The 17,201-nt window shown below is 59.8% G+C and overlaps 5 protein-coding genes across 5 annotated transcripts; 4 read left to right on the top strand and 1 right to left on the bottom strand.

Moving 5' to 3' along the window:
* Positions 1-5,335: 5,335 nt before the first annotated feature.
* On the bottom strand, positions 5,336-6,091 carry PAN0_018c5620 (riboflavin biosynthesis protein RibD domain-containing protein; the record flags this gene model as incomplete). Its single annotated transcript, XM_014798849.1, has 1 exon — positions 5,336-6,091. One exon carries the CDS (start codon positions 6,089-6,091, stop codon positions 5,336-5,338), a length of 756 nt encoding a protein of 251 aa, XP_014654335.1.
* A 257-nt stretch (positions 6,092-6,348) lies between these two features.
* On the top strand, positions 6,349-8,993 carry PAN0_018d5619 (sphingosine kinase; the record flags this gene model as incomplete). The annotated part of the gene is made up of 2 exons (XM_014798848.1): positions 6,349-6,560; positions 6,986-8,993. The coding sequence occupies 2 exons, from the start codon at positions 6,349-6,351 to the stop codon at positions 8,991-8,993; spliced, it is 2,220 nt and encodes a 739-aa protein (XP_014654334.1).
* A 388-nt stretch (positions 8,994-9,381) lies between these two features.
* PAN0_018d5618 (CAMK/CAMK1 protein kinase) lies at positions 9,382-12,077 on the top strand (the record flags this gene model as incomplete). Its single annotated transcript, XM_014798847.1, has 3 exons — positions 9,382-9,776; positions 9,839-10,238; positions 10,716-12,077. The coding sequence occupies 3 exons, from the start codon at positions 9,382-9,384 to the stop codon at positions 12,075-12,077; spliced, it is 2,157 nt and encodes a 718-aa protein (XP_014654333.1).
* Positions 12,078-12,679: 602 nt separating this feature from the next.
* Positions 12,680-15,697, top strand: PAN0_018d5617 (uncharacterized protein; the record flags this gene model as incomplete). The annotated part of the gene is made up of 1 exon (XM_014798846.1): positions 12,680-15,697. The coding sequence occupies one exon, from the start codon at positions 12,680-12,682 to the stop codon at positions 15,695-15,697; it is 3,018 nt and encodes a 1,005-aa protein (XP_014654332.1).
* Positions 15,698-16,194: 497 nt separating this feature from the next.
* Positions 16,195-17,172, top strand: PAN0_018d5616 (hisG-domain-containing protein; the record flags this gene model as incomplete). The annotated part of the gene is made up of 1 exon (XM_014798845.1): positions 16,195-17,172. One exon carries the CDS (start codon positions 16,195-16,197, stop codon positions 17,170-17,172), a length of 978 nt encoding a protein of 325 aa, XP_014654331.1.
* Positions 17,173-17,201: the final 29 nt, after the last annotated feature.

Here is a 17,201-nt window from a genome sequence, read left to right as displayed (position 1 = left end):
GCTGGCAGATTCCGCAGCGCGTTCCAGGAGGAGGAGGAGGAGTGCCTACACACTGGTGTGCCTCTGCAGTGCCTCTGTGAAAGCTACGAAGCCAGTGCCGAGTCCGAAATTCAGGAGGAACGATGCTACTGCACATTGTCTAGTTTACCTCTTCGATGTGCGAGGACAAGGCCAGAAGTGGACTAGGCTGGTGGTGTTTGTGCGGTGCTTCAAAAGGCGGCTCAGGATGAGCATCGACAGGTGTGATTGGGTGTGACTCGCATACGAAACATGCATAGCAAGGCGGCAAGGCACAGGAGCAAGAGCAGGAGCAGCTGAGCAGCTGGGCAGCCAGCGGTCACGAGTGGAACACGCAGAGAAACTCAACCACCACCGCCCCTGATCAGCAAGGCGACGCATCAGATGTCGAGGGGAGGAAGGAACCCAAAGAGACAAATAAATAAATAAATTAAAAGATCAAAAAAGGATCTTTTGCGATTTTGGTCACCAGGGATTAGAAAAATGCGGTGACGCTGTTTTCGGCCTGCCCAGCCCAGGTGCATCTGAGCCTTGCCGGTGCGCGTTAGGGCGCGCTAGCTGTCACACCAGCAGTCGACCCAGAGAGAGGAGTTTTGGGCGACCCAAATAGAATTGCGGAGATCTCTGGAATCGGCAAATGGAGCCAGTCCGCTGCCGAATATTGCCAGCGGCCTTACCTCGGCATCCGAACGCACCTGTCTCGAGCACATGGGACCGGTAAAGCTGCTCAGTCACTGTACAGCTCGCATGAGACCCCGGGCTGCTCGAAGAGGTGGGCATTGATACATACAAGCGAACAAGCGATGCTTCCCAGGCTGGCGAGCTGGCGGTATCAATCCGGCATCGATCCACGTCCTTCCCGAGATGCAGCATGCAGGATGCGGCGCTTAGAAATCGCGAGATGGCGCACGAGGCCGCGCCACACCATGTTGCCGCCACTGCTTGCATGTGTCGATGCAAATTCGGAGAGCAACCATGCATGGTCCACCATCCTTCCGTCAAGCTAGCTTATCAAAGCAGAATACAATTGTATTCGTTCGTTTGGGGAGATCTAGCAGCTTCATGGCGTTGCTCGACCCACCAACTAGACATGCTTGCCAATTTGCACGCCACGTTGGTGAAATTTCGGTTGAGCCTCGGCAACGGTCATGACGGCCTCTAATATTTTAGAGTACAGCGCATCAACAAATGATGCGGCTCCCGACGCGGCAGGTGTCGGAGGCCTGAAAGCTGCTGCCTTGTGCAAGCTCGTGGCCAACATTTCTTCTATGCAACGCCATGCACAAGAATGCGCCGTCGGACCGGTGAACTTTCGGGCATGGTTGTGTTCGGATCGGGTCCTGGGTTCATGCGCAGCGTCCAGACGCGGCGGCTTTGACGGGGTCAAGTCCGCGTTTGTCCCTGGCAAGCTCTGGTTTGCGGCAGCTTCAACTGTCAGCCAAGCGAGGCTGCACGCGCCAACCCTCGCTCCCCTCCTGACAATGCTCATGACAATGGTGATTCGTCTGCCAAGCGCGATGCAACGTGATCAGGCCGACAATGGAGAACTTCAAGAGTGATTGGGTCATCTCGGGCGTCGCAAACACGCTAACGCCACAAAGAGCTTGCGAACCAAAGCGAGTACCAACACGCACCATGTTTGAACAATGCAATGCTGTCGTTCGAAATCCGATTGTGCGAGACTGACAGAACAAAGCGGATGCGGCTAACGACACGTTTCTCGTCCTTGACGCTCGTGAATAGAGTGTGTATATCTCAGACAAACAATTGGACGATCCAGGCCTCGACGGCGTTCGGAATCGCAACGGGCGATTCTCGGTCGGAATGCATCGATAGGCTTTGGCCCATTGGCCGTGCCATAGCATCAGCTTGGGTACCCGGAAAGAGCTCGAAATAGGCGCGCTAAGCGCTGAGAACAAGCTGCGGGAGCGCCGCTGGCTCGACACCGCTCCGACAATCGCAGCTGCAGCGCTGGCAAAAGCGAAACAGTAGCGTGGCTTCTTGGAAGAAACGCCGACCATTCGGCTCGCTCGTCGCAGCTAAATTAGACTGCTAACACAAAGATCCCGTCCAAAGCGAGGGTTGACAATTTGCCGTGCCTGAAACTTGTGTATTCTTTGATGGCAATCGGATCGGGATTGGAAGTGACACTGTGAGCCCAGAGCGAAGGAAGGGGGAAAAAACAGAAACCTCGAAAGAAAAAAAAAAGAAAAGGAAAAAGAAAAAGAAAAAGAAAAAGAACCCCTGCGAGCCAGCAAACTTTAGGGGAGAACAAACTACGCTCGCATCCTGGAGCGGTTCTCAGCGTGGGCAGGTGACCTCAGGGTCTGGCAAGTGGTACTGTATCGATTGAAGATCAGAGCATCAGCAGACTTGACGAATCAAAGGGGCGAGGCTGCGGAGAAGATCTGGGCTTCGTGCGTCCGAGTGCCGACAACTCTGGTCACCAACGGCAGCGGCTGCGGGCATCAGCTTGGCTCGTGAATGTCAAAATTTCGACGCGAGGCTGCACGTCCCGCAACCGACTGGCTTTGCTTGGGGAGAAGCAAGGGCCCGTCTTGCCACCTGGCCCTTTTGACAATGCAGCATCGGCATCGGCATCGATTTCGCTTCGTCCTCCCACTCTGCAGTGCGCTAGATCTCCCGCAAGCGACACCCCAGGTTGCGCCATTCGAGCTCCAGAGACTGAATATGCCGACACCATGCCAGCTTCATTCGAGCCTGGATGCTGTCCCAGTCGACTGTGAAGCGAGACGGCATCGCGTGATCCGAGTGCCGTACGGACGACGACGCAGATGGAGCGACGCGACAGTGGACCGTAGAAGGTCAAGGTGCGATGGCTTTTCGTGGCAAAACTCTCAAACTCCGACAAGAACGAGTGCTTGGCAGGCAGCTGAACCAGCTCTGCGTGCCTGCTTGTTTTTTTTTTTCTCTTTTCTCTTTTTTTTTCTTTTTTTTTTTTGGGTTGGGCTTCGATTTTGGCTAGATCCAGGAGCGACGCACGAAGTGTTTGAGCCATGGTCATCATGCATTTGCCCTCGCACCATGTCGCAGATGCCGGCCCAACCCCCTCTCCCCCTTCTCCGAGCTACTGCAAAGTGAGCGGACGACACGTTGCACGGCGTCGTTGGTCCCAAAATTTCGGCTCTTGTTCGGTTGGGAGGATCGCAGTTCTGCATCCAGTGCTCCTTGCCGCAGTGATCCCGCATTGATGCAAGATGTCCCTGGTTCCCGAAACCGAGACTTCAGCCCGTAGATGCCAGTGTTGGGTTTGCGCTGCGGCCGAGCTTTTCGAGCAAGGTAGGACGAGAGCCGAGTCCGCTCCGGATGTCCGCCACGAGTGCTTCCCCGCTTTCAGGCTAAGCCGTACAAGCAACATTTTAGGCTTGCGAGGCTAGTGCGAGCCGAGGCAGCTCGCCAATGCCGTCGGTGGTCGGTGTTCTGCCACGCTTGAATTTGGCCGAGCCGAGTCTGCACGCTAAGCGCTCCAAAGGAGTCCGGTACAACCACGCACAAACCGCAGCTGACCACGAGGACGTTTCCGCCAGACATCCTGCGGGAGCGAAGCGAAGGAAAAGAACAGGGAAAAGAAAAAGAACAAAAGCGAGAAAAAAATGGGTTTGGATCGACGCAGCTCTCCACAGGCACACGGCAGCAGTCTCCAGGGATTCGGTTCGGAGGCCAGGAGGCTTGGCTAGCGTGGCTAGCGTGGCTCGTTGGCTTGTCAGCTGTGGGTCGCTTCGTGGAATCCGGAATCCGTGAGCGTGAGTGAGCGAGGCATGAAGCACGCGATCCTGCACATCCGTCCCCCACCGGGCCAGTCACAGGGCCAGTCATCGCTCCACTGGCAATCTTGCTTTTCCGTGTCTCTGTGCACAGTGAGACATTCACTCTCCGCCCATTCAGCCGAGAACACATTCCGACCCAGCTGCAGTAGTTTACTGTTGAAAATGTTCCGCGGTATTTTCGCGTGCTTGGCGCTCGTCATGCCCCCTTCGCACGAAGAGGCTATAGCAACAAGCTGCCTCCTACGCATTGCCGCCACCGGATCAATGTTGGAGAAGAGTAGGGACGTCGATAATCGAATGTGGGAAGCGGTGGAACGACAGCTGTGCCGTCCTGTAGTGTCGCGAGCGCGGATGATGTGTCGCCCGATGCCAACGAGCAAGCGGTGGGCCATTGTGTAGCCTGCAGCTCTGGCTGCGCTTTGAAAACTTTGTCGTGATGTCGTGTGCAAGGTTTCCGAAACCGATCGCGATCCCGGGACTGCGACTACGATGCGCATCGCGGCCCCGGAAGTCAGCTCGGCAGGAGCCGTGTACATGCATACATGCCTACATGCATGCAGGCCGGCCCGGCTACTGTTGTTCTGGTTGCACCTCACGTGTGTACTCGAGTGCAAGTTACAGCATCCGTCGGTGGATAAAAGCAGAACGCTGTCGCCGCTCGGGATCTCGCCACTAAACCTGGGACGCCGATGCATGGATCTGGTTAAGTTACCCCGACTGTCCGGCCGCTTTCGAAGCGCTTGTGGTGCATGCGAACCTGTCGGATGTGGGTGCAGATCCCTAAATCGTGGCGTTCGCCCAGCCAACCAGATGACCCGCTCCTAGCCCGAGAGTGTGTGAAGAGCAGGCTCGTATCTCGACCGCCGTCATGGCCGCCGCCCGATGCAGTAGGCAAGGATCTAGCCACAGTGCTTACCTCCCCGTGGTTGCCGGTTTGGCAGACGATTCTCAACCCGATGATCGCATCGTGCCCCGCTCACCAGATATTGCTGCACACCATCCTATTGTCAAACGCGGTTGGTCGCTCGCGTGAAACGGTTTGCAGTGCTTTGCATCCATTGTCGTAGATGCCAAGGTTGCTCTGCATCGCTTTGCCATTGTTTGCACGGGTCGGAAGCTGTTTTCGCGGTGCAAATTCGCATCGATCTTGGCTGCAAGGCAACTGGGCTCGTCAAACATTCCGACAGCACGCAGCTTTGACTGGATCCATGACAGACATTTACTGTCGGCTAGAGGTTCGATCCGCTGCTCAGCGGTTATTTGGTCGGAGCTCGTACGTGCCTCGTCGAGCTCCGTGCGAGAGTCCTCCTGACCTCTCTTGTCCGGATTCGACAAATCAGCTCGTGCGGATGGGTGTGCTACCTCCGCTGTGGTACTACTGAAGCACTCGCCAGCACAGATCCAATGATGAAAAGCCTCGAGCCTTCGGTCTTGCTGTGATTGGTAGGACCACCGTTGGCGCTCAAGTCGGACCGGTGTTCTGCACCCACTCATGACGCATTCGGACGATGGTTTGACATGCACGTTGATTATCGATGTCGATGCCAAACAACCACGTCGTCCTTTCCAAACTTCGACCGGTTGGGCGGCGACCAGCCTGCTTGCTCATCCTTAGCGTGGACGTCTGGCAAAGGCGAGGAGAAGCCAAAGCCTTGAGGACCAACCGTGACGGGTGCGATGGTGACGAGCAGCGCATTGATGTGCTGCGGCTGCTGCATCAGGCTATCGATCACGGCTGCACCGCCTTCGACCATCAACCGGCGTACTCCGGCTGCATGGATATGCTTCAAGATCGTCTGCCAGTCGAGTGATGGCATCTGCACCACCTCGGCTCCCGCGCGTTCCAGCTCCAGTCGGCGCTGTTGGCTCGCCTGCTCGGATGCTAGGATGAGCGGTTGCCGGCCCACGCCCGCCGCGTGGTTTCGAATGAGCTTGCAGTCGATGGGCGTGCGTAGTTGCGAATCGAGCACGACGGGTCTCGGGAGTTGTGCGACGGGCGGTGGCTGGGAGAGCAGGCGTGCATTGAGCTGCGGATTGTCGTTCAGCACGGTGCCGATTCCGACCAAGATGCCATCGTGGAGCGTCCGCAACGTGTGCGTCATGAGCATGCTTTCAGCCCCACTCAGTGCTAGCTGCGCCTTGCCTGGGCCTGCGATCTTGCCATCATGCGAGACAGCAAAGGTGAGTGTCACGTGCGGGCGCTCTGCTTTGCTATCAGACGTGAAGCGGAGATGTCGATCCAGAAAGGCCGTCGCCTGCTCCTCGACCTCGTGAGAGCCTTGCATGTAGGAGCAGAATCTGGATCCGTCGAAGCAATCGGACTTGTCTTGCTGCGAGAGGCCGAATCGCGCCTTCCTGGCGAGCGCGTGTGCAGGAAGCTGCGTCGGACGTGAAGCGACAGCTGGTCGCCCTGGTGCGGCTCGCGATGCAAGATCGTGTGAATCCTGGCAAGTGGTGGTTGCGGTCTTGCAGTTAGTTCGCCGCACAGCATCACGCTCGAGCCAACCCGTCTTTGAGCGGCGGCAGCGGCACGCGGGCAGAAATGCAAAAACCTCCACCTCCTGGGCCTCTCGGAGCTTCGGCGCTTTGCGCCGGCGATACGCCGCGAAATCTCCTCGACGCTAGCGCGGGACGTTCCGAGACCGCTTTCGCGCTGCGATCCACCACCATCCTCTTCGTATCGGAAGTGCCGTTGAGCTGCTCAGGCTCCGGTAAGATTCCCCGCATGTCCATGCTGCTACTCTGCATTGCGCGGTAAGTCAAGGAACCTGGATGGGTGCATCGCGGAGCAGTGCAGTGCTGTAGACCAGCAGGGCGCCGCGTTGGCACGCACGCGTCCGCGTGAATTCTCGGTGCATCACGGCCGAGCCGAAAGGACCCTGAGAGACCAAAAATCTCGAGGCGGCGCGGATGCTCGCCTGGTCGGAGAGCGCCTTCACTGGCTCGTTCCCTCTCACCGCACATCCTCCGACGCCGTCTGCTTCTCGTCTACAACCAAACCCAAATCTCCCTCAAGCGTAGAGCATCCGCTACGTTCCTATCGCCACCTCGGTCGATCAAAGATACCCTGTCGCGCCCGGTGCGCCAATCGCTCCCGTAACTCGAGGCCTTGAGTTTCCTTGCTCGCCATCTCATCCGGCCTGAGTGCTTTGCTCCCTCCCTCCTACACGTAAAGGAAGACGGGCCGCTTCTGGAAGGATGCAACCAGGAACCAAGACAACCAGCTCGCCGGCTCTTGTCGACGTGTCCATCGACGGCAAACCCGCATGCATAGGCTACGACCACGAGTTCCTCTTTGTCGTGCGCGGCCATCTTCGGCATGCCGACACCACCGACACCAGCAAAGCGCACGTTCGCGTACCCTTGGCGCTCGTCCTCAATGCCTCGTTCGTCTCGGACTCGGATGGCGGCTCGCTGCTCGTGCGGCTCCTTTCTCCGCCCGTGCAGGCACAGGCTCGCGAGAAATCCGTCCCGTTTGCTTTCCTTAAAAAGGCAAAGGTCCAACCGGCTTGCATGGAGTCACTCACACAAGAGGCGTACGCCGCACTCTCCTCCTCGGCGCGGGCAGAGCGCTTGAGGGAGCAGCTCGAGGGTCCGTGCTCAAGCCTTCGCTTGGTCAAGATCGAGGCGCGCGTTCTCACTGGCAAGGATGGCGTCGACTCGGAAGCAAAAGCGCAGGCCTGGGTCGACGATGTCATGTCCCGGACATACAAAGACGTCAAGCCACACAAGCGCATCAAGGTGCTCGTCAACCCGGCTGGAGGTCCAGGCAAGGCAAGACAATTGTTTGAGAGCCGCGCTCGCCCCATCCTGGAGGCCGCAGGGTGCAAGCTCGACGTCACCATCACCTCGCACCGCCTCCACGGACTCGAAATCGCTCGCGACCTCAAGGTTCAGGACTACGACGCTGTTGCCATCGTCAGCGGCGACGGACTCCTTCACGAGGTGCTCAATGGCTTTGCAACCCGAGCCGACGCCCATAATGCGCTCTGTCTGCCCCTCGCACCCATCCCGGCTGGCAGCGGCAACGCCATGTCGATCAATCTCCTCGGCGCCCAGCAGGGCTTCAGCCTGGCTCTGGCGTGCCTCAACATCATCAAGGGTCGTCCGATGAAGCTCGACCTGCTTAGCGTGACACAGCCCGCGTCTGCGTTCCCTCCCGGAGTGGCCGTGCCCGGCCGTCCACCGACCAATTCTCTCGGCAAGCACGCAGCAAGAGCGAGGCGAGACGCTGCACTCAATGCGAGCGTAAGCGAGAGCGCGCGTGGCTCGGAGGATGTGGCGCACATCATCGACGCACCCTCCAAGCCTTTTGTCCGGTACTACTCGTTCCTTTCGCAGGCTATCGGCATCTTTGCTGACCTCGATCTGGGAACCGAACATTTGCGCGCTCTAGGCGATACGCGCTTCGTGATTGGGTATGCCACCTCGGTGCTGCGCAATACGCAGTGTGAGGTGGATATTGATATCAAGCTCGGCACGCGCGGCACCAAGAACAGAGCCGAGATGCGCGAGCGCGTCCTGGCCTTCAACAACGCGAGTCGTTCGATCGATGACGATGCAGAAGAGCAGCAAGCCAACGGCGGTGCCGCCTCGTCAGACCTTGTTCACGGTGCCGTCACTGAGCCGCTCAAGGCGGATGCAACGACGCCACCACCGTTTGACCTCAACGATCCTTCGTGGTCGCACTCGTTCCTCACTCAACGGCACTCGATCCGACATCAAGCGGCGGCAGATGGATCGTCTGAGGCTGGTGCGACTTCGGCCGACGGGTGGGCGCGCATCCAGGAGCCGATCGCGAGTCTGTACGGTGGCAAGATCCCGTACGTGAGTCGGGACCTGATGCAGTTCCCGTTTGCGCTTCCGAACGACGGCACGATCGACGTGGCGATGATGCTGCATGCGGGTGGGCGCGCGGCGAAGCTGCCGGAGAACGGGTATGCGGAATCGGGCCAGCTGGTGTACCAAAAGTCGATGACGTACGTCAAGGTCGAGGCGCTGCGAGTGACGCCGCGGCGCAAGGAGGGCGACAAGAAGCTCAAGAACGGCGGGCTGATCAGCATCGATGGCGAAAAGGTGCCGTACGCCGCTTTCCAGGTCGAGGTGGCGCAGGGCATGCAGTACTCGGTGCTGTCGCTCTACGGACGCTTCTGCGCTGCAGTGCCGGAGCCGCCCTCGGTGTCGTGAATATGAGCGGCGCAGCAGGGTGCCTCGGTGGGATCGCAACAGTGCCATGGTCGGATCCACCGCTTCGTCTCGCCGTTCACTTCATATACACTATCTGGCTACGGCTCTATCCTGTCACAGATCTGTTGCGTGAAACGCTTCCTTCGCATGGATGATCGATGCGGCGGAAGCGGCTGCGGTGTCTTTGTGGTGAGACGGCCCGGCAATAAGTTCAGAGGCCGGGAATAGCTGGTGGGCAGCTGCAGGGTCCGGGCATTCGGATTTTTTTGGAGCTGCGAAGGGGACGTGCGCGAGCAGGCTTGGAATCGGCTATATAGCCACAGGTCGACCGAGCAGCTCTCTCTCTCTTGGTATCTCCATCTCCTTCAGGCATTCAGTGACAGCAAATATGGCAGCAACAACGACAGCAAAGCAGATTGTAGTAGTGGTAGGAGCAGGACCTGGACTCGGTCTGAGTCTTGGACGCAAGTTCACCGAGGCAGGGCATCCGGTGGCACTGCTTTCGCGATCGCAGGAGCGAATGGACGCACTGGCTTCGCAGCTAAACGGCCAGTCGAGCAGCGGTGGACGTGCAGTAGGCTATGCTGTGGACTGTCAGGACGAGACATCGATGAACACGACGATTGAAAAGGTGCACGAGCACTTTTCGAGCGGTCAAGGCGGAGAGCAACATCAAGGTGCCTCGATCCACACGGGCATCTTCAATCCCAATGGCGGCTTTGCAATGGCCTCCTTCCTAGACACCAAGCAGAGTCAAGTCGAAGAAGCCTTCCGCACCCAAGTGTAAGTCCACCCTTACCTCCGTTCTAAGTGCACCTTTGCTGACGGTAGAGAGTCGTGAACAGGTTGGGAGGATTTTTGTTTTCACAGGCGATGCTTCGAGCCATCTCCTCTTCTCCCGACTTTGCTTCGGGTGGGGATGGCAAGACGGCGCTTGGAAACATCCTCATCTCCGGTGCAACGGCCTCGATCAAGGGAAGTGCCAATTTCGCTGCGTTTGCATCGGCCAAGTTTGGACTGCGAGCCATGGCGCAGAGTCTGGCACGCGAAGTTGGGCCAAAGGGCATCCATGTGGCGCACTTCATCATCGACGGCATCATCATCACGGAGCGAACCGACACCTTTGTGGGCAAGGACTATGCGCCTGGCTCACGCATGGACGCCGACGACATCGCCCAGGTCTACCTCGACACCGCACGACAACCACGCAGCGTATGGTCGTTCGAGACAGACCTCCGCCCCTCGGTGGAGAAGTGGTGATCAACCAAGCACCAGCACTCATTCTATGCATGCAGCCTGTAACCACACGCAGGAGTGCACACGGAAATAAGCAGAGGGGTGTCATGTGTAACGAAGGCTGACGCTCCGCTCGGCGCTGACGATCTGGGTTTGAGAGCCAAATTGGCCGCCGGACAGGCGATTTTTGCGAGGAAACCCAAATTGAGCGCTGCGGTGTGCCTGAATTTTTGGTCCGGTGCGGAGTTGGCCAAAGCGCACAGACGAGCCCAAAAGCGCGGGCCGGACTGCAGCGGAGGCTCGCATGCATGAGGCTGGGATGCAGGTGCGCTTTTGGGGCGCACTTTTTGAGTGCACTTTTTGAGTGCGTGACCGACGGCCGGCTTGCCTTCCTGTTCTCCGTCCGTCATCCTTCCACTCATTCGCACTCGACCCGCCTAGCCGTCGACCTCAGCACACTCTCTTGCCACAAGGATAATCTTGCAGCGCGGAGCTCAGGCATCTCCCCGAATCAGCAAGCCCGGCGATAGGCTCCAAGAAAACAGCGGTCGATATCGCAGCCATCCCGAGTGGCGTTGGAGAGTGACCATCGCACCGATGCCGTTCCACAACCCCCTGGCCAAGCAGCCGGACTCGTATGTGAAGAAGAAGGAGTATGAATTCAAAAAGACGCTGGGCGAGGGTACGTTTGGCATCGTGCGTTCTGCCACATGGAAGGCGGCCGATCCTCCGATCGGTGTGGCGGTCAAGGTGATCAGCAAGCGCATCCTGCGCGGGCACGACAACATTGTCAAGGACGAGATGAACGTGCTCAAGGGGCTGGATCAGCCGCACGTGGTCAAGTTCCTCGACTGGTTCGAGAGCAAGGACAAGTACTACCTCGTCTTTGAGGAGGCTACGGGCGGCGAGCTGTTTGAGCGCATCCTGGCGCGCGGTCGATTCACCGAGCTCGACGCCTGCCGCACCATCCGTGCCGTGCTGTCGGCCATCCAGTATCTGCACCACCACAACATCGTGCACCGCGACATCAAGCCGGAGAACATCCTGTACCGCACCAAGGAAGAGGACGCCAATGTGGTGCTGGTGGATTTCGGCATTGCGGCGCACATGAAGGACGACAACGAGGTGCTCACATCGGTGTGCGGCAGTTTCGGCTATGCTGCGCCCGAGATCCTGGCCAAGAAGGGACACGGCAAGGCGGTGGACATGTGGAGTCTGGGCGTGATCACGTACACGATGTTGTGCGGCTACACGCCCTTCCGCTCGGACGATGCACAGGCGCTGGCAGCCGAGACGCAGCGTGGCAAGGTGGAGTTCCACGACCGGTATTGGAAGAACGTGAGCGCCGAGGCCAAGGACTTTGTCAAGGCGTGCCTCACTGTGGATCCCAAGAAGCGGCTCACGGCGGACCAGGGCATGGCGCACGCGTGGCTCACCGAGCACAAGGCGGAGACGCAGGGCGTGCACGACATCTCGGCCGGCCTGCGCGAAAACTACCGCAAGCGCTGGAAATCGGCCATCGCGGCGGTGCGAGCCTCCACCAAGTTCCGCACGTTTGCAGCGCTCGCCAGCGAAAGCCGCAGCGAAGGCCTGGCAGCGGAAGCATCTTCGACATCGACGTCGACCGACCCCGCGCCGACAGACGAGCCGGGCAAGATCTCGCCGCCGACGAAACGCGAGCTGTACAGCGAGGACGAGGACGAAGAGGCCGATGGCAACGAATGGTTCGATACCGAAGATGGAAATGCTGCGCCGGCATCATCGGAAGCCAAGGACGACGACAAGCAAGAGGGCCTGGCTGGCAAGTTAGAAAGCACGCTCCAAAATCTGCACCTGTCCAACAAGTGATGTACACACCTGCCACCATGCTCCGACGCAAGACATTCCCTTCCTTTCATTATACGGCGACAGAGACGAGACGACGGCTCTCAAGGTCTGTGCATGTGAGCTGCGCAAAGAAAGTGGGGCTGGAAATTCGGGCTGCGAAAAGGGCGCTCAAAAAAGAAGGTATGCCTGAGACCAACAGAGGCGCGCGAGGCAATTTCTGAGCGAGCGAAGGCGACACGCTGTCCAGGGCGGAGTCGCACCTCACCAGTTACACGCCACTGTGCAGTTGCAGTTGCAGCGCAGTTGCCGTGCCCACGCGCTCTAATTTCCTTGCCACGCCCGCTTGTCAGTGCTCCGTTGCAAGCGACTTTTCTTGGCTTGACCGCACAGCTGCTGCTGTTGCTGCTCAAGGAACGCACGCTTGTACGCTGCCTCTCGCACACTTCTTCTTGTCCTGCGTCTGGTTCCACACCTCTGCCTCCTTCTCTCTGCCTCTCGAGCCCCTCGGTCCTCTTGCGCTTGCTTTTCCACCCCGGCGACCTCGACTGGACCCACGCTGATCCTGGCGAGCGCTCTGGCCTCTTCGTCCTAGGTATCGTCTGGCAACACCACCATTGGAGCCGATGCCTTCATCCTCGCCCCGCTCCACCGCCCCGCACGCACACGACGCTCCCTTGGACATCACCATCGCCCCCGCCCCCGAACCGGCTGCAGCCGACTGTGTCCTCGCTCCTTCGCGCAACGCCAACGTCTCCACCCCTCGCCCACCGTCGAGCCCACAGAAGCACTTGTCGACTCTCGCACCCGACGTCTCGCAAGACGGCAAGCCACCTGCCTCGCTCACGCACAAACGCTCGGTCAAGCACATCACAAAGCAGTACGAACAGCGCGCAGATACCAGCCCCGCATTGCTCCGTCCGCCCTCGTCCGTATCACGTCCCGCCTCGCCCACCCTCAAGAAGCGCAGCTCCTTCTTGCTTCCCAGCAACTCGGACCCCACAACCCTCTCCGCCACACCGCCCCGCCCCAGAAGCCTCAGCAGTGGTGCGGCCTCCGCAACCACTACCTTTTCTCGATCGCCCTCCATCAGACTCGCAAGCGGCTCGTACCCTTCCACCCTACGTCCTCCGGTGCAAAAGAAGAGATCATCATCCTCCATTCGCTCCCTTCCGGAACCGCCCCGGCCATCGTCCCGTTCTTCGCTCAGCAGGCCACCAAGCGCCGCGGACTCGCACGATCCATCTTGTGTCGATTCGCCCATCGAATCCAGCACAGCGATCGTCATCTCGCCGGTCACTGCCGACTCACCCGTCGAGCCGCAGCACACCGAGCCACAGCTCATCGAGCCGGAGCTGGCTCCGCAGGAATCCAATATGAGCAGCGTGTCCGACCCGGCGACCACAGAGTCGACACCCGAACGGCCGCTCGCTGCGCCAATGGGCGACGAGACACCCGACGCAGACACCTCGAACGAAGTCGATGACGCTCTCTATGAGGAGCTCGACAGCGTCGCCGACCTAGACACCTCGCAGCCCAACGGAGCGCCCACATCGGTACGCAAGGTCGACTTTGCCAAGATGACCGTGGCAGAGCGACGCGAGCACTCGCGCCGACACTCGCGCGTACACAGCCGCAACCTCAGCGTCTTCTTCCCGCGCCCGGGCACCGACGCTGAAGCCGAGGCGGACGAAGCCAGAGCGCGCGATGCGTTTGCACACGAAATGCCACACACTGCGCCTCCGTCTACGTTTGCCATCAGCGCCGCCACCGCCAGCACGCCCGCTCATACCCCGGCCTCACATGTGCACCGTCGCAACGGCAGCGGCAACCGTCCTCAGATCACCGTCAGCACCGATGCCACCACGCTCTCCCCGCGTTCCGCCAGCTTTGCTGCACTCACCGCCAACCAGCAGCCGGCGGCTGGCAAGCTGGATGCTCCGAGTCAGCTCGGAGATCTTAGCCCCAGCCCGACCAAGAGCAGACGCGGTCATCACCACCGCCATAGCGTCGCCATGCTCGACTCGGGCCTCAGCCCCATCACCGCCAAGCACAACGGCCATGCCATGGAGCGCTCCACCTCTTCCACCTCGTGGACCTCGGATACCTCGATCGCGGCCGCAGAAAAGCATCTTGACGCCCACAGCCACCACGCCCACTCGCACGACCACAGTCACCACCACGGGCACAGCCACATTCACGCGCATGGCAAGCGTTCGCTCCACGCACGCACCGTTTCGGCGCTCAGCCACATCCCGCAAGCCTCGCGTCCGCTGCTGCTGTTTGGCATGTCGCACTTTGGTCTGGGTGCGGCGCTGTGGATGGCGGGGCAGGAGGTGGACTCTCTGTCCGCCACGGGCCTGGGCTATCTCGTCGTGTTTGACGCCATGGGTATCTTGAGCAGTGCCATGGCCGATTGGGCGCTCGAGTGGGAGCAGCATGCGGCCGACCTGCGCAGGCGCACGGGCAAGGCGGACGGCACCGCCATCCGACGCCCCTACGGCATGCACCGTGTCTCGACGCTCCTCCACTTTGTCCAGACCATCTACCTGCTGTTTGCCAGCGTGTACGTGCTCAAGGAGTCGGTCGAGCATGCGCTGCTCGAAGGTGGCGGTGGCCATGCGGTGGAGGGTGCGGTGGATTCGGCGTCGGGTCATGATCATTCGCACGCACACGCCGAGCACTCGTATGGCATTGTGATGCCTAATCTGCTGCTCGCGCTCTCGCTCGCGGCGTGCGTGATCTCGAACCTCGTGATGGGCAACCATGCGCGCTTGGTCGCTGCGTGCGGGATTAGCACGGCCGCATCGGGTTCGGCGCCACCCAGCGCCGCACGCCATGGTCGCAGCGGCTCGGTGCTCATGCGTCCGTCGGAACTGGCGTCGCCATTGCTCGCGCTGCTTGCAAACCCGTTCAGTCTGACGGTGCTCTTCTTCAGCTCGGCACTGTTGTTCGCCGGCCTCACCATGCCTTCGGTGCAAGTGGCGGCGCTCGACAAAGTTCTTGCCGGTCTCGAGTCGGTATCGATGTTCTACGTAGCCTATCCTGCCTCGGTCGCGCTGGGCAAGGTGCTTCTGCAGACAGCCCCCTCGGAGGCGTCACCGAACTTGCAGCAGCTCAAGCGTGCGCTCAAGACGGTGGAACAGCATCCGCTCGTTTCGTACGTGCCTCCACCGAATGTTTGGCAGCTCACGCCGCCGACGTCGGCCGTGGTGCAGGCGGACCGTGCGTCGGGTGTGCTGTCGGGCGGCGCGGGCTCGGGTCGAGGTATGCATTTTGGCAGCAAATCCGCATCGCTCGTGGCGTCGGTCACCGTATTCCTCAAGCCCGACGCGTCCGAGGACGACTGCTTCGAGATGACAAAGTGGGCCTGGGAACGGTTGGCGCCTAGCGTGGCGGCGACGCGCGGGCTTATGGCCGGCGAGATGCTCAGAGGCACCCAGAGAGCAGGTGAGCTTACCGTCACTGTCAAACGCGAGGGTCATGAAGACGATGGTGTGGTTCATAATGCCGCCTGCGCTCATGGACACGAGCATCATGGACACGATCATCACGGACATGACCATCACGATCACGGCCACGCCCACGGTCATGCTTACGGCCACGCTCACAGCCATGGACATCACCACCACCATCACCACTGACGTCGCATTCTTTATCACGATAAGGCAAATAGACACGCCGTTGGTCGTTTACACGACGTTGGTGAGATGCTGTGTGTGAGCAGAGTTCTCCTGTAGGAGTTAGATACAGAAAGTGCGAGTAGAGGGCACGAGTTGACGTGAATGGACGCAGTCAGGCCGGCTAAGCATTTCGGGCGCTTCGGAGTTGGCCGAGCGGTCTTGGGGGATGAACCCTGGCTGCACGTGCGCTGTGCTGTTGCTGTGCGAGTGACTCGGCGAATGACGCGATTTTTGGGGACGATCTGCCCGATTCGACCAACGATGTGCACATCTGGAAGAAGTGCCGTCTGGAAGTGCCGCCTGGCTGCTGGGCTGCATAAAAAATTGAATTGGCCGCTGCTGCCGCCGATGCGGATCTTCGGATGTCCAATCACACCCACCGCATCTGTTGCACCTGTCGTCCACCTCATCACCTCCATCTCGACATCCGCATCACCACCACACAAGGCTAGACCGACATGTCGAATCTGCTCAGTGCCGAAAACCTCAACGGGCGGCTGCTCTTTGCCATCCCCAAGAAGGGCAGGCTGTACGAAAAGTGCGTCGACATCCTCTCGGGCGCCGACATCCAGTTCAAGCGCCAGCACCGTCTCGATGTCGCGCTCGTGCAGAACCTTCCCATCGCACTCGTCTTCCTTCCTGCCGCCGACATTCCGCGCTTCGTCGGCGAGGGTAACGTCGACCTCGGCATCACCGGTCAGGACATGGTCGCCGAGGCCGGCGATAAGGTGAGCGGCCTCGTGTCGGAAGAGCTGCAGCTCGGATTCGGCAAGTGCTCGCTCCAGGTGCAGATCCCAGATCCCGTACTCCCCGCCAACGCCGGCAAGAACATCAGCAGCGTCGAGGACCTGGTCGGCAAAAAGGTCGCGACGAGCTTCGACCATCTGGCGGCCAAGTACTTTTCGGAACTCGATGCGCGCGTTACCTCCGTGCGTCGTGCAGCCGGTACGCTCGGGGCGACAGAAGAGCTCAAGACGCAGATCGAATACGTCGGAGGCTCTGTGGAGGCGGCATGTGCGCTCGGGCTGGCCGATGGTATTGTGGACCTGGTGGAGAGCGGCGAGACGATGCGCGCCTGCGGGCTCACGGCGATCTCGACGCTGCTCTCGTCGCAAGCGGTGCTGATCAAGTCGGCCACACCGCACGAGCGCTCCAACACGGAGCTGATCCAGCTCATCACCGCACGCATCCGCGGCGTCATCGCCGCCTCCAAGTACGTGCTGTGCCAGTACAACGTGCAGAAGAACGACCTCGCGCGTGCACTCGAAATCACCCCCGGCCGCAGAGCCGCCACCGTCTCGCCGCTCGAGGACAAGAACTGGAACGCAGTCTCGTCCATGGTCCTCAAGGCCGACGTGGCCACCATCATGGACAAGCTTGAGAAGATCGGCGCCGAAGACATCCTCATCGTCGGCATCAACAACTGCCGTGTCTAGCTGTTGTACGACCAGCTCCTCACCTTCTA

The sequence above is a fragment of the Moesziomyces antarcticus genome (assembly GCF_000747765.1).
Source record: "Moesziomyces antarcticus DNA, scaffold: scaffold_v10018, strain JCM 10317, whole genome shotgun sequence".
Classification (NCBI taxonomy): domain Eukaryota; kingdom Fungi; phylum Basidiomycota; class Ustilaginomycetes; order Ustilaginales; family Ustilaginaceae; genus Moesziomyces; species Moesziomyces antarcticus.
The sequence above is the reverse complement of the archived record's forward strand: the minus strand, read 5'-3'. Positions and strand labels throughout refer to the sequence as shown.